General features: G+C 36.2%; 1 protein-coding gene across 1 annotated transcript in view; it reads right to left on the minus strand.

Annotated features, from left to right (window-relative positions):
• ARHGEF12 (Rho guanine nucleotide exchange factor 12) overlaps positions 1-17,168 on the minus strand; it is a gene marked incomplete at both ends in the record, with an annotated part of 167,935 nt that overhangs the window by 56,191 nt on the left and 94,576 nt on the right. Inside the window, 7 exons of the mRNA XM_080715851.1 lie at positions 4,476-4,616; positions 6,159-6,278; positions 6,471-6,548; positions 8,487-8,665; positions 12,731-12,788; positions 15,427-15,476; positions 16,142-16,240. Coding sequence (XP_080571977.1) covers positions 4,476-4,616; positions 6,159-6,278; positions 6,471-6,548; positions 8,487-8,665; positions 12,731-12,788; positions 15,427-15,476; positions 16,142-16,240 — 725 coding nt within the window. The remainder of the gene's footprint in view (positions 1-4,475; positions 4,617-6,158; positions 6,279-6,470; positions 6,549-8,486; positions 8,666-12,730; positions 12,789-15,426; positions 15,477-16,141; positions 16,241-17,168) is intronic.

Here is a 17,168-nt window from a genome sequence, read left to right on the forward strand (position 1 = left end):
GGAGAGAGCTTGCTGTAGCACATGTAGGGCCTTGAGTTCACCTCCCAAAACGGAGGAGGAGGAGGAGGAGGAGGAGGAGGAGGAGGAGGAGGAGGAAGAGGAGGAGGAGGAACAGCAGGAACAGGAGCAGCATCAGCAGCAGCATTTTAGCCTGTTTATATGAATAAAACCAAGCTTCTGCTATAAGATTTTCATAAAATTTACATGATAATTTTGAGATGACCTAATTCAAAAAACAAACTATATGACATACACAAAATTCACTTCTGGAGATGTGAAACATCCAGAAGCAACAGAGCCATTACTCAGAGCAACTGAAAAGGAGGAAGAACATGTGTATGAACGCCACAGGAAGATACGTGTCATCTATACACATACCAAGGAGTCACAGGGCAGAGAAAACAGCTGTCTCAATATATGACCCTCCAGGGAGAAATGCATGACTTTGGATCTTAAAATATAAAAGGTAAGATTAATTCTATCACAAAGGCTAGGAAACTATCAAATATACTGGAGAGTCCTGTCAACACTAGAAACAGCCTGAGGGGGGGTTCTCACCAACCCAAAAAAGGGTTATATTCTATTAGAATATATGAATTAAAAATATTAGACACTTACATACATACAAGTACACATGCAGCTGGGCATGATGGCACACACACTTGTAATCCCAGTACTTGGAAGGATGAGACAGGAGGATCAGGTAGGTTTGAAGCCAGCCTCAGCTACTTAGCAAAGCTCTTAGCAACTTAGTGAGACCCTGTTCCCAAATAAAATGTAAAAAATAAGTCTGGGAATGTAGCCTGGAGGTAGAAGGCCCCTGGGTTCCATCCCTAGTACTACAAAAAAAAAAAAGTGCGCGCGTGTGCGCACGAGTACACACACACACACACACACACACACACACACACACACACACACACACTCCTTTCTCACTGTCACCTTGGAGTTTAAGGTATCAACTCTTCTGAAAAGAATCAAGGAAAAGCATTTATCCTGCATGTCCTGATTTTAGAAATTTTGACCATCAATACCATATAAAACTATTAGAAAAAGCTTGATGACAGTTGGATGGGTGGCACATGCCTATAATTACAGTAGTTGGGATGCTGACAGGAGGATCACAGGTTAGAGGGCAGCCTCAGCAAGTAGTGAGACTCTCATCATCCTAGCAAGATTGTATTTCAAAATAAAAATAAAATAGGTTGCGAGTGTAGCTTGGAGGTAGAATGACCCTGGGTTCAAGCCCCAAGCCCCCCCCCCACAAAGATAAAAGAACGGGTCACATAACACCATAAGAAATAAAATTAGGAAGTAGGTTTTACCAGACATAATGACCCAATTATTTTACAAAAAAAAGGCAAGAAAACTATTTTAAATGACAAAGACTTAAAATGACTTATTAATCAAAAGCAATATGAAGACTTTGATGGATCCTGATTCAAATAAACAAACTATTAAAAGATTATTAGTAAGATAAGTAATCAAACTAGATATTAACAAACGATTACTTTTAAGGTTTGATCATGATATTATAGTTAGAGATGCATGTTAATGAAATAGAGTCTTGGATTTACTTTAAAATGACCCAGTATCTGGAGGGTGTGGAGGAGTTACATGTAAAACAAGGTGGACCTGGCATTGATAATGAAGGAGGTTGGGTTATCAGGAACATGGCATGCAGCATCATTACCAATTTTTGAATATGATTGATAATTTTTCAAATAAAGTAATTTCAAAATTAATTCTCAAATTAATTCAGGCAGATGCTCTGAATTCTGGATAAATTTTCTTACTTGGAGAGAAGTAAAGTGTGGGCACTGTTTACAGACTCCAACAATGAGAGCAAAACAAAAACAAAAAAAATTTTTTTAGGTACTTGAGATCGAACCCCAGATGCATTCTATATCTAAGCTACACCCCCAAGCCTACTTTTTATCCTTTATTTTGAAACAGGGTCTCACTAAGTTGTGGAGGGCCTCACTAAGTAGCTGAGGCTGACTGTAAACTTGCCATCCTCCTATCTCAACCTCCTAAGAACTGGGATTACAAGCATGTGCCACCATGCCCAGCTAGGGATTTTTTAATAATGAATGCATCACAGCACCATGGGGAGACTATTTTATAGAAAAAACATGAAAAATATTGATTCAAAAGTTTAAAAAGACAGGTTCCTCCAAAACTGAAACAAACATGAAAATCCATAAGCTAAAAGCAGGACATCTTTTGCCTTGAAGAAAAACTTGTGAAAATTAAGTGAATGTTACGTTCAGAAGATATGCTAGTCTGGATTCATCAGTTCTCACCTAGATTTACTCAATATTTATTTATTTATTTGGCCTTAGTTTTCTTATCTTTAGTTAGAATTAAAAATAATATCTGAGCCAGGCGTGGTGGCGCACACTTGTAATCCCTGCACTTGGGAGGCGGAGACAGGAGGATCGCGCAGCTTCGAAGCCAGCCTCGCTGGCTTAAGAGACCCTGTTTCCAAATAAAAATAATATAAAATAGTCTGGGAGTGTAGCTCAGAGGTAGAAGGGTTTCCAGGAACCCCAGTACCACCAAATAAATAAATAAATAAATAAATAAATAAATAAATAAAATAATAATAATATCTGTAAAGCACTAGATAAAACCTCTGGCACAAATTAGATATTCAACTACTGGTCATTTAACACACTTTTAAGTTCCTATGAAGCCAAGCAACCTTGTTCTCTTACAGACACCCTGTCTTTCTACACTGACCTACTTCTGATAGTGCTTCTTTTCCCCATGGAAAACATAACACTTCACTTACTCATTTTGTTGTTCATGAAAACACTTAAATATTGATCACATGGCAGTATTAATTTATTGAAATCCTTATATTTATACTTATTAATTCATGTATTTCTAAGCCAGAAATTTTATTGTGAAGCACCTTTAGATACAAGATAAAATCCAAATTCCTCATCCGTATCACCTGCTATGTTTTGGAAACATGAAGTCAGACAAATGGTATCTGTGTTCCCAAGGAACTTCCTGTCCTTTGGTAGACAATTCATGGAAACAGAGAAGCTGCTGCACTCATAAAGAAAAGAGTACAAGAAGGATTCCCCCAAGCAGTAATGTTAAAACAGGATGAAACCCTTTATAACCTGCCCTTAAGCCTTTGTCTCTAAGATCATCTCTGGCCATTTCATCTATAACCCTAACAGGCCAGGTGCTATAAAAATTTCACCACATTTCCAAATTGTTATATGCTTTATACCCTGGAACCATCATTTAAATTCAGAGTCCTGGCACTTTGGAACTAGGTGAAGGTAGACCACTTATTGCCTAGGTAAGTTTGGCAAGTCAGTTTTTTGTTTTGTAAAATTACAATAGCAGTACTATTTCATAAGGCTGTTTTGAGAATTGACTAAGGAATGTAAAACACTTGTCAGTGTACGGTATGTATGTCTCTGACAAATGTTAGCTATTTTAATTTTTTTCTTGAGCCAAACTGAAATTTTCCATTTAAACCTTTAACCCCATCATAAGACTCCCATCACCATCTTTCCAAAAAAAAGTTCTCAAATATTCCTTGCATGAGGAACTGAGTCACTTGTCCTATGTCTCAAAAGGCAGCTTGAATGATGGTTTAGAGCACAGCTTCAGATTGTTTTTAACCACAACTTTCATTAAGAGAGAAATCAGCATTTACATGTGTATACAAAACTCACAACAAGTAACATGTCTTTCACATACAAAGCACCATTACTTCCTGTTTTGGCCTTTTAAAAAGTACTCATCATGATCCACTAACAATTTCATGACCCACAGGTAATAAGGACTCTGGGTCAGGCTACTTCCCTCATTGCTTTTAAACAAGGTGATTTTCCTATCACTGCAACTACTGAGTAAGGAACACGAAACTGGTGTTTAAAATTCATAAACTATCATGCTATAACATACTCAACTTGATATATTTTATTTTTATCTTCTTGGCAAATATCTATGTTCATCTGGTAGTCTCTGGGTTAATCAAGAAAGTGCTGTTACTAATTTTGGTCAATTAACTGAAGTCTATCTAACAGGACTAAGGCTTTTCCTCTTTGTAATGCCAAAATGTCCCATGATTCAAGACTGAGTCACTCTAACCACAAATGGAATATTAACATGCTCTTAAAGATATCAACAGTTGGCCTCTCTATTCAGTAAAAAACACTGGCATTATTAACTTCTCTACCCACAAAAAAGGTGCCTGCTGAGGAATTCTATCCCTGCAAAAGAAACACTTAGCAAAGGGCATCTGAGGAGAAAATGAGCCTTGGAATTAAAGGTTCACAGACAGTGGTATCTTCAGAATCCAGAATTTCTCTTCATCATATTGCTCTATTGATCCTGGAAAGGTAAAAGGAAAATACTTCCAATTCACAGAGAAAAATAAAATCCAGAAAGAAGCTGTAAGGAAGAATACAAGAAGATAAAGACTTAGAACACTTGTTGCTTACATCTGCATTGTCACTACTGGGCCGAGACGTGTCTCCACTGCTCCAGTCAGACCTGCTCAGTCCATCTCCAGGATCTGATTCGGCCTCACTGACCATTAAGGCGTCACCTACAGGCCTGGAGGGTGTCACTATAGCTCCATCCTAAAACAGACAAAAGAAGCACATACAGACACATAAAAGACTACACAGAGAAACAGTGGCACTACGGTTGAAACAAAGACTGTGAAAGGCTGAACACTTTAAAGTGCTTAAGAATGCAGAGTTTAGTAAAAAAATAACTACTAAGGTCTACGATCTTAAATATCTTGATCATAAAGACAAGGAAAGTGATATTTTAGTAAGGAGAATAAAAGTTCCAACTTCTAGATATAGCAAAAAATTAATCATTTTCTAATTTATGTAATTTATATCCACTTCCCATTAGTAAAGATTATTAAATGGTAATTTTTTTCCAATGCTTTAGTGAATTGGGACACAACGCTTTAACATAGATTTCTATACACTTTTAAATTAGGAACCACATTTTTACTGCTCAAATAGGGTAAGAATGTTGTCTTTGTTCAACAGTAACAAAATAAAACCATCAACCTGACTGAAGCATAATACACAAAATGTGCCACAGCTAGTGGGACTACAAGGAATGGAAAAAAATGTGGAATGAAAAGCACACCCAGCCAGCAATCTGGAGATCTTACACACTTGTGACTTTGAAAACACCATTTAACCAGTTTTAGTCAGTTTTCTTAACCGCAAAAATATTTTTTTTAACTTGAAAATGAGATTAGGCTGAATGATCTCAAAGAATCCTTTTAGTTCTATGGCTACATGGCTCTCACTTCAGACCTAACTCAAAAATGGTGCAAATCATCAGCTTTCACCTAGTTAATATATAAGCAATTTGTCTATTTTCCTTGTAGATGAAGAATAATCTACATGTGTACATACTTCATATGAATATTACAGAATATGTCTGGTTAACATACAAATGCTAAACTATTTTTCTAATGAGATCATTATCTCTACAACATACCTACAGAAATAACTCTACTGAAACCTATTTTTAAATTATATTAAATGTATAGTCATTAAGACTATGAATGTGCTTTGAAATCCTCGGACTAAGTCTGAATTTCAGCTCAATCACTCTTCAGCTATAGGACCTCAGGCAAATTGCTTAATTTCTTTAAATTTCTCTAAGTATATATAAAAAATGGAAGAAAACAACAGTATCTAACCTCATAGAGTTGTTATGCAAATTAAATAAGAGAAATAAGAGAATGCTTGTCCAATTAGCACAATGCCTGTCATTTTGTAAATTCTCCTATTCCTACTAAAAACATACCAACTGCCATTGGCTTTAAGATGGAAGAATGAACCACAAAAATGTAAATATATTTATCTAAATATAGTTATGTAGTTTGTCACATCAAAGCAATAACACTCAGTTCTTTTTAAAATTGGTATGAAACAAAGAAACATGATATGAACAAGTAAACAAAGCAAATAATCAGAAGCCCACATGTATTCTCATTGATCAATACTTCTATAACATCCTACACAGGACATCCTGTCATCCTATGCTAGAAAAATCACTTAAAAAGGCAACTGCAACATTCTCTGACACATTCCCAGAAGAAAACTGTCCTGCAAAAAGTTGGGTAGCATTTTGAATAGTGATGCTACCTGAGCAGAGCCTGTGGCTTTGGATAGCTGCTCTTGCAGCTGAGGAATGTGTTTCTTGGCCTCTTGGATCTCTTTTAGCAATCTTTGGGCAGGTGTTCGGTTGTAATCTTCCTGCAATAACTGAAAAGTTATAAAAATATTTTGAGAATTAATTACTCATGTCATGAAAATATAAAAACTTATTATTAATCAATAAAATGGTCGATGGCACTGCTTAGAATTCTACTTGATTGTGATTATGATAAACACCAACTCAACTATGTCCACTCACATTTTTACTGGCCTACAGACAGCCCCATTTCTAATTAGTACCTGTAGCCGCTCCTGTTCTTTCTGTAACATTTTTCTCAGAATTTCTACTTTCTGGTTATGAACCACATTGTTTTCCTCCTAGAAAAGGGAAAACAAAAAACAACAACAAAATAAAAACCAATTCAGGGTAAATGAAGCTAAATGCATAAGAAAATAAGACAGAAAATATTTTGTCTCAGCTCTCACTATCAATACCATTTATGATTTGCTTCATTCCTGAGAGTTATAAAGACGGACATCAATATTAGCTATATATCTATATATATCTATATATATATATATATATATATATATATATTTTTTTTTTTTTTTTTTTTTTTGGTGGTGGTACTGGGGTTTTTGGAAGCCCGTCTATCTCCGGGCTACACTCCCAGACCTATTTTATTTTTGGAAACAGGGTCTCTTAAACCAGCGAGGCTGGCTTCGAACCTGCGCAATCCTTCTGTCCTGCCTTCCAAGCGCGGGGATTACAAGCGTGCGCCGCCACACCCGGCAATATTAGCAATATTTAAAAATAAAAAAAAGCTACAGGGAAATTTCTGTTCTTCTATTTAAATTTTACTAAACTGAGTATGAGAGAATGTTAAATACTAATATTAAGCCTGGGGCAGTGGTACACACTTACATTTCCAGTACTTGGGAACCTGAGACAGGAGGATCACAGGTTCACAGCCAGCTCCAGCAATTTAGTAAGGCCCTCAGGAACTTAGAGAAATCCTGCTTTTCTTTTCTTTTCTTCTTTTGGTGGTACTAGGGATGGAACCCAGGGGCCTTCTACCTCTGGGCTACACTCCCAGACCTATTTTATATTTTATTTGGAAACAGGTCTAAGTTTCTGAGAACCTCACTAAGAAGCTGAGGCTAGCTTCAAACCTGTGGGGTTCTCCTGTCACAGCCTCCCAAGTGCTGGGATTACAAGCATGCACTACCACGCCCAATTGAGATCCTGTTTCAAAATAAAAAATAAAATAGGGTTGGGGTATTGCTCCGAGGTAAAATGCACCTGGGTTCAATCCCCAGTACCATACACATACACACACAAAAAAAGGGTATTAGTTGGAAAATAGAAATTGTATTAAGTACAAGAATAGTATCTTATATTCCTATAGTATCTTATATTTCCTTTCTTTGGTTCCAATCCCAGTCCTTAATATGAAAACAATTCTCTAACTCATCTCTCCTTGTTTTTCAACCCATTAGTATTTTACCAGTTGAATCTTCCTATAATCATGTTAAAAATCATGTTGCTCTCTTGTGCAAAAGAATGTTTAATAGTTTCCTACTGCTTATCTAATGACATGTGGGTCTAGCAGTTGTGGAAAATACATAGGCAATTGACTTTTTCAAGCTCATCTCCAACTATGTACCTATGCAACAGGTATCAAACAAAAGTCCTAGGCAGTTCCTGAAAATATTGGTGCTCTTGTGGCTTCTTTTTTTTTTTTAATCTATCTGTTCATTCTACCTCCTCATCATTGGTTGCTTTGCTTTCCATTATAAGGTTCAATTCAAGTAAAATATTCCCATAAAAGCCTTCCTTAACAGCACTGGACGTGCTTTCTTCCTCCTTTGAGTCCTCACAGAACTTTTTTCCCTCTCACTAGCTACTCTTTGTAGTATGGTTACTTGTATAATCCTGATTCATTCTAAATCAACAAAGGTTATTAAACATCTATAATATATTAAGCAGTATTTCAGGTACTACGGACACAACAGTAAGCAAAATAAGTGAAAACTGGCCCTCTTTAAATATACATTCTAAGATGACTAAGGACCTTGAACATAGGACACTGTAATTATATTTTTGTGGGTGGCACACTGTTTTGTATATGCTAGGTATTTAAAATTTGTTGAAATAAATCAACCATAACAAAACTCTGTAATCACTCCAAATTACCATGTCATATGCATATTCAGAAGTTATTGTTGATCAGTTCAATACTTCAAAACTCTCACTAGAAAGCAAAGGCACTGTTATAAAACTGAGTATTTACTAGGCAGTTTTCCTAGTCTTACCCCCATGAGCACAGGACTAGTGATTCTTTCCATATTCCCAGATGCTCCAGGTGAATGAGGGGATGTCATGATGGGAGACATATGTCCAGGGACTGATGGTTCAACTTCAGAATCAACGAGTGGAATCTGGGGCGACCCAGGGGGGCGTCCCTGAACAGTAAGAGCTACATAGGAACCAGCTGGAGTGGGGAGAAGGGAGAAAGGGAAGGAGGGGCGATAACATTGTCAGAAAATTTTATATAGCATTTTGCTACTTAATCTTTGACAGTTCTAAAAAATCTAGTTTTGTGAAAAAGTCCCATCATCTGCTAATCATGTGCCACAGAAAAAGATTACAACCTGCTATTTCTTTTATGACTGCCTTAAAATTCTAAAAGAACAATGTCACTTTCAGATAGCAAATCACTATACATAAGATCAGATATTACTTAAAAGCAAATAAGATATAAAACCCTAGGAACATATATATATATATGGAGGAGGTGTTGATAGTACTAAGGATTGAACCCACGGGCATTGTATCTCTGAGCTACCCACCCCCCAGCCCTCTTTTATCTTTTATTTCAAAACAGGGTCTCACTAGTTTACTGACAGTCTCACTAAGTTGTTGAGGCTGGCTTCAAACCTGTGATCCTTTTGTCTTGGCCTCACAAGTACTGGAATTATAGGCATGTATCACTAAGCCCAGCTAAAAATATATTTTCTTAATTTAGAGCCAGTTAACATAAACTATCTATTAACAGACATATTTAATTAATTTCCTAAATAAATTTTTAAATGTTTCATATTTGAAGATGATACTAATTAGGCAGAGCTTAAGTAATATTCTGGAATATAATTACACAATTTCAAATTAACTTTACAAAATGAATATGAACAAAAATATTCCACAAAAACAAAAAAAAAACACAAAAAGTAGTGAATTCTAACTAAAATATTTTGAAAGAGTAGATAGAAATTCACTAGAGATATTACAAGGGCAAACATTTAGATAACTGAATGTATACTAGCCAGAAAGACTCAAAAACGTTATTCATCTATCATCAAAAAGAAATGAAATGCTCTGCCGGGCGTGGTGACGCACGCTTATAATCCCCGCGCTTGGGAGGTGAAGACAGGAGGATCGTGCAGGTTCAAAGCCAGCCTCGCTGGCTTAAGAGACCCTGTTTCCAAATAAAATATAAAATAGGTCTGGGAGTGTAGCCCGGAGGTAGAAGGGTTCCATCCCCAGTACCACCAAAAAAAAAAAAAGAAAAGAAAAGAAAGAAAAAAATAAATGAGGTCCTTCAAATAAATAAGTTTCTAGATAAACTATTTTTAAATGCTAAAATCTTTTCTTAGACTCTAACAAAACTTTTAAATATGTTTCACACTTGTTTTTCAATTTAACCCTCCCATGGAACACACTATCAAATATTTCATAGTGTTGGGGGCTGAATACTGTTTTTGTTACACTCAGTCACAAGTGATGTTAATTGGGGGGGGGCTGTAGGTATAAATTCGTGTCGGCCTTCCTACACGCTGTCACAAAATCAGCCATCACCACACACTCACCACGTGCTTGCCTCCTAACTCTTCCCTTACTCTTGGCTGTTTCTAAAGTGCTCCAATTTGAAATACCCTTTATTATGTCTAGACTAGGCATTAAAAAGTAGCACATGAGATAGCTCTATTTTAAGTACAGCAACATATTTTAGGCCTTTATGCCTATTTTGTTTATACCTGTTTGGGATATTCAGGGTGTCTGATGATTAACCATGAATTTTTGCTGTGTCCTTGCTATTGGATAAATAACTTACTGCTATAAACTTAGGATTTAATACATTTTTGTGAGTATGGTACTGTGGATTGAGCCCAAGGCCTTGTACATGCTAAGCACTGTACATGCTACTACTGAGCTACAACTCAAGCCTTTTTTTTTAAAAGAAAGAAAAAGAGAAAGCTAAATTGCTAGGGCTGGCCTCAGCCTTGCATTCCTCCTGTTTCTGACTCCTAAATAGCTGGGATTAGGTAAAGTTTAGATTTGAATGAACAGCAACAACAAAAAATAACCTAGAAAGTTAAAGAATAAACCTTATTTTTTTATACCCTACAACAGACATCAGGTGTATATTTATTAACTTAAACTGTCGAATATACACAGCATATAAAAATTCATAAAGCAGCTGGGTGTGGTAGTACACGCCTATAATCATAGTATTTGGGAGTCTGAGATAAGAAGTTCACAGACTCAGCAAGTAGTGAGACTCTCATTAACTTAGTGAGACCTTGTTTCAAAATAAAAATAAAATAGGGCTGGATGTAGTTTGGAGATAAAATGCCCCTGGGTTCAATACCCAGTACCAAAACATAAATAAGTCAAAATCTAATTAAATAAGTAATCCTATTTATTCAATTATGGAATCTAAGTTTAATCATTGCATTTCTTTTAAAATGTGCTAAATTTAAGAACAATGATCACAGTGACCATTAAGAGTACTGGCACCAGGATGAAAAGGCAAAGAAAATTAGGGTTACAAGCATTTGGGAGGCTGAGACAGGAAGATCATGGTTTACAAACAGCCTCAGCTACTTAGGAGGTCCTTTGCAACTCAGTGAGACCCTGTTTCAAAATAAAGAATAAAAAATAGGGCTGAAGTATAGCTCAGAGGTTGAATGCCCCTGAGTTCCAGCCTAGACCCTCAAACAAACAACAACAAAAAAAATCAGGGTTACTTAACTGAAGCAGTAAGAAGGCCAAGAAAGAATTCATTGGATTGAATTTATTCTAATGATGTCTAGTCAATGAAAAGAGAGTTAAGGGAACCACTAGTCACCAGTGTGATGGTGCACACCTGTAATTCCAGTACTTGGAAGGCTAAGACAGGATGATGTAAGATCAAGGCCAGCTCCAGCAACTGAATGAGGGCCTCGGTAACTTACCAAGACTATTTCAAATAAAAAATAGGGTTGGGGTGGGGTGGGGGTGTGACTCAGAGGTTGAATGACCTTGGATACAATCCCTAGCACCAAAAAAAAGAAAAAAGAAAAACATTAATGATTCAGCTTGGCCACAAATAGCCATCTCTTACCTGTAGTCTACTTTACTATAAAATAATCTGATGGAGGTCATATAAGTTTTCATTACATTCAACTTATTTTAAACTAACATCCAGCCCCTTTTTTCTCCTTCCCCCTCTTCCCTTTTAAGGGATATAATAACATGTACATAAGGCGCAAACCAGACCAGAACAAAGAAAGAAATTTTGTTTTTGGCAGGCGGACTCTTATGTACCTTTCTTTTCTCTACTTTTGTTATAATGGTCATTTTTATCTAATAAATGAAGCAATAAGAAAACATAAAATCTCTTTTGGAAAGAAGGCAGGGCTAAAGGATAACAACAAAGTGAAACTGAGGCCAGAGGAGTATAGGGTATGAAGCCTATAGACTTCACCCAACTCTGAGATTCCAAATACCCACCCTGTGACTACTTGTGAACAGAGCTCCCAGAGCTCCTGAACTCTCCAATCTCCCTGTGTAGGTGGGAAACTGAAGCCCTACAGCAGTTGGGGCTTAGCCTTAGCACCAGCACCATGCCTTAGCACCAGCCTGATCTACATCTGCCAGAACAAGAGGTTAGCTAGGTGAAGACTCTTATTGGCCAGAGCCTCAGTTTCGCCATGGAGAACTAAATGCAAGTAGACAAATCATCTCACCCAAAGATCACAAATTCTTAACTCTGAAGATTTCAGGGAGAAGACCACTACCCTGGATATAAAATCATTTATTTATATGAGGAAAGGTGAACACGCTATATAACTTCTAAAGTTCCACTGCAGTTCATCAGGCCATTGTATTTGATCTTAACTCCATCCCTCTCAGGTGATTCAAACATGTCTTTCAACCACATGTATTCCATTTACCAAGAATAAATAAGATATTATAATTAACCATATACATGGGTTAACAGAAGATAATTATTAGTAAGCTATAAGTTTTCACGTTAGACATTCCAAACATCAGCCAAGGGGCTAAATGTGGCCCACAGACTGTTTGGTAAATAAAGTTGTATTGAAAGATAGCCACACACATTCATTTATATATTGTCGATGGCTGCTTTTACACTACAATGAGAGTCAGGCAGCAAACTACATAGCCCACAAAACCCCAAATATTTGCTATTTGGCCTATCACAGAAGATGTTTGCTGATCTTGTTTTAAGGGTTTCAGAAAACAATCAAAATTAAAAATAATATGCACCTACATTTGATTAGCTTCACCACCTCCAAATGGTTTGAATGAGTCACCAGAGTTCCATTCACCTGTAAGAACATGAAAACAGTGTACACCAGATATATCCTATTGATATAATGGATAAACTAAATTTAGAAGTTATCTATAAATAGTTAATTATAAGCAGGGTTACATTTTAAAATGTATATATTTGGTTCAAAATGCACTTTTTACTGTTTTATTTGGGTACTGGGGATTGAGCCCAGGGCATTTTATCTCCAAAGTACACCCCAGCCCTTTTTGTTTTGTTTTGAGACAGGGTCTCTCTAGGTTGTTGGGAGCATTGCTAAGCTGCTGCGGCTGTTCTTGAACCTGAGATCCTCCTGTCTCAAACTCCCAAAAGTACTGGGATTATAGGCACATACCACCATGCTCAACATGTATAAGGTCTACTCAACAACAAAATGAACTTAAGCACAAAACAAGTCCTTGACTTAAAAGAAATTACAACTTATTCACCGTGACAAATGACAAAATATGCTGTGAACACATTTACAAATCCTTCACAGTCAAGAGCTACTGTAATTAGAAAAGATCTATTTGCTTTTAATTACCATCTCACTGAATTTTCAGTTATAACCAAGACACAATGAAAAATGCTATTTCATAATAATACACAATTAACCTTTAGTTTTGCAAACATGACCTAGTTTTTACAAATAAAATTAATTTTCAGACAGGCTAAATGTAAAAACTTGTCATCCAAAGTCTCCACTAAACCAAATATATTGTGATAAAAATATCAAACATGGATTTAACATTAATTTTATTTTTCCCTTATGCAAGAAATATTAAAGTTCAAATTTCTCTGTGAACAAAATAGAATGCACTTATCATGCCCCCTTAGAGACATGACTGTTAACTATAATGTTTACTCTTAAAGGACTTTTCTAGCATACAAACACAAGACAAACACACATACATACACATAATCACTCTTTTAATACACATATGCATAGACCTAATCCATTCTTTCTAAAAGCTGCAGGTGAAATGTACTTACTCTTACCCTCAGTTTCTGCATGTTTAGATTGCTTGCAAAAGTTTAGTATGATAAAACCTAAACAAATTTCCTGTGCACACATTACTTCCCATTTATATACTCATTTCCTGAGATAAGTTCCCAAAAGCAAAATTCCTGGTAAAGGTTCCTTAAAGATTTTGGATATATAGTCACATTTTTCTATCCCAACATATTTTACCTAATTTATACTCAAAATTATGGGAGCAGTTACTGTACTATGCCCAATCTATGCTGAAGGTATATTATCAATCCTTAAACTTCCTCACAATCTGATAAATATTTTCAATTATCTAAAGAGATAAGTGAATTAAAGAATTTCTACTTCTTTGTTATTAGTGAGGTTGCACATACCATCATTAATATGTTATTTATTTCAGTTACTTTGGAGAATTGCCCAGTAAAATTTTTTGCCTATTTTTTTTAGTTAGAATTATTCTTTCCTTAGTATTTAAAAGTATTCCTTAAAATAAGGATATTTTCCAATTAATTTTTGTAAAACATGTTCATGGTGTCTTTTCCTGTACAATAATTTGATTTTGGTAATCAAATTCAGTCAATTCTTTCAAGAGTAATTACTGACAAATCTATTCTTTCTCTACTGACCAGAATTCAAGGCCTGTCTCTGGATTCTCCATTGTGTTGCACTGATCTGTATTTTTACCAGGTCTAGATCTAGAACAGAGTGACAGACTTAAAGTCAGTCCATACCAGCTCCTTTCCTACATGCCCATATACATAAAACAGTTTCTTCTTTAGCTAGTCTTTTTTTCTTTAAATGGTGCTGGGGATGAACCCAGGGTCTTGCATATGCTAGGCAAGTACTCTACCATGAAGCTATGGTCCTGTTTATCTTTAGCTAATCTTATACCTTTGTGAAATTCATCTGTCAGAACAACAGGCTTAAAAGTGCACTACCACCACAATTTCATTTCCATATTTTGATGAGACTCTCTTGCTAACACATTAATCAGGACAGAAGTGATCTATACAACAGCAACAACGGTGGGTTCTTAATTCCATTTATTCAAGCCCTTTACTGTAATTTTTCTTTCTTTTTTGGAAGTGAGATACTGGGGATGAACCTAGGGGCATTCTACCTCTGAGCCATACCCCCAGCCCAATTTTTATTTTTATTTCAAAACAGGGTCTCCCTAAGTTTCTGAGGCTGCGATTCTACTGTCTCCGTCTCTGAAGTCCTAAGATTACAGGCCTCTGCCACCATGTTAGGCTTCTTATTATGCCTTTTCTTAAAGGGAAATATGAATTTAAAAAACAAAATAGGTTTTTATAGTCAACAAATGCATAAGTAATGTGCTGATTTGTTGATGTATGTATGTATGTATGTACGTACGTATGTATTTATTTATTGTTGTACTGGAGGTGGAACCCAGGGGCTTTCTACCTAATACTTTATTTTGAAACAGTGTCTAAGTTTCTGAGAGCCTTACTAAGTAGCTGAGGCTGGCTTCAAACCTGTGCAATCCTCCTGTCTCAACCTCCCAAGCGCTGTGATTACAAGCATGCACCACCATGCCTGGCTATGTGCTGTTTTTTTACAAAAATTCAAGTGAGAAAAAAAGAATATGGCTAATATATGTTGTTTTTAAATCTACCATGAGCTCCCTAATAAGTCTTTTCCTTACCTTGATGATTCGATCACCTGTCTGTACTCCTGCCCGCATGGCTGCTCCATCTGTATTAGAAATTGATTATTTAAAACATGATTCACTTGTATTTGCTGATAATCTTGAAAGAGCAGTAGTATAAGAAGCAGTTAAATAAGGGCTGTAAGGTCTACAGATGTGTTCAAGTCCTACCTCTGGTGCTCACTTAGTTGTCTGACTCAGACTTATTTTATGTTTCCTTACTCTGAGCCTCAGTATCACCTCTAAAATGGGTATTAAAAAATACCTACCTCAGATTACAGCACACAATATAAAGGAAATATTAAATACATGGTAATTGCAAGAGACGGTATAGTCATTTCTGGAAAAGAATTAATTATTTTGAGCCTATTATCACCTCTTTAACCTATCCCTACCAGGGATTAGATATCAATGGAATCATAAAGAAATGCAATTTTAGACACTTCTGTATGTGACAACCCATAAAGTGTCAATAACTAAGGAGTCCTGTGATTATAATATTATTTAAGAACTATTTTATTTCTACAAATCATAAAGAAAATTAACTAAGATTAATTCATTCCTATAATACTACAGATAAACCTAGCACATAGTCTACCTGATGACCTGCAATCCCACTAATTATTCTATTCTGGGCAACAGACATTATTTAAGCTTTTCTATTCTTATTGTTTGCTACCATGTGACAGAACTGTTTTTAAAAATGCCTTGCCTTCTTTCACAGACTGTACGAAGACTGGATTGTCTCCACTGACCGTCAGCCCAAATCCATTGTCATCTTTCTGGATGATTACACAACGCTGAACAAGACCTGCATAAGAACCACAGGGTAGGGAAAAAGAGAAAACAGGAAGAAAAAGACCATGATTATACATTAATAATGAACTATTTTCTATATACAGAAATACACGGTAGCTCATGATGTTCAGATGTACAAAAGAACACTACCCCCATACACAAATACAGGAATATCACAAGAGTCACAAATACTGGTTTCTCACTGGAGAGGAAGAGTAGAATTGCTCCAAGATTATAACAGCTACGGAAATCTGGAAAGATGAAGTATTAGAGATGAGATAAGAGAAAAGCCCATTTACATCTATTTTACTTATTTGCAATATAAAATCTTCTTTTATGCCTATGCTGTAAATTGGCATTTAGCTCCCCAAAAATCAAGCATTGTAGAACACTAGGCTGGAAGCATCCTATGAGAAATTCCCGAGAAATTCAATCTTAATCTCAGGAAAAATGACTGTACAGAGAAAGAAGGTGCTTTCAGAAAAACCAGCAGCTATTCTCCAAGAGGGAAGAGAAAGGAAAGAGTTCTAAACAAAGAAAAACTCTGGCCTAAAGGAAAAATAAACACAGAAGAAAAAAGGGGGAAAAGGGCAGGGTCGGAGGCGTAGCTCAGCTGTAGAGCATTTGCCTAGCACGTGCAGCCTTGGGTTTGGACCCTAGCACTGTGAAAAATAAATAAAAACAGAAAAGAGGAAAAAAAAAACCTGTGAGCTCAACCAATTTTTTCATCTCTTTCATATACTTACCTGATTGCTATAGGAGAATTTGTTTTACTTCTAGTTAAATGGCAAGTAAAAACTGTCCAGGCAAGGAAAAAACAAAGAAACCGCACCAAAGGAAGAGAAATGTCCCAGAGTAGAACCCTGATTAGTTCCGTTTTGATTATAGATCAGATCTGAAAACCCTGAACCCTATGTTAGCCAGAGACAACATATACTTAT

This window comes from Muscardinus avellanarius (assembly GCF_963383645.1).
Source record: "Muscardinus avellanarius genome assembly, chromosome: 1".
Classification (NCBI taxonomy): Eukaryota; Metazoa; Chordata; class Mammalia; order Rodentia; family Gliridae; genus Muscardinus; species Muscardinus avellanarius.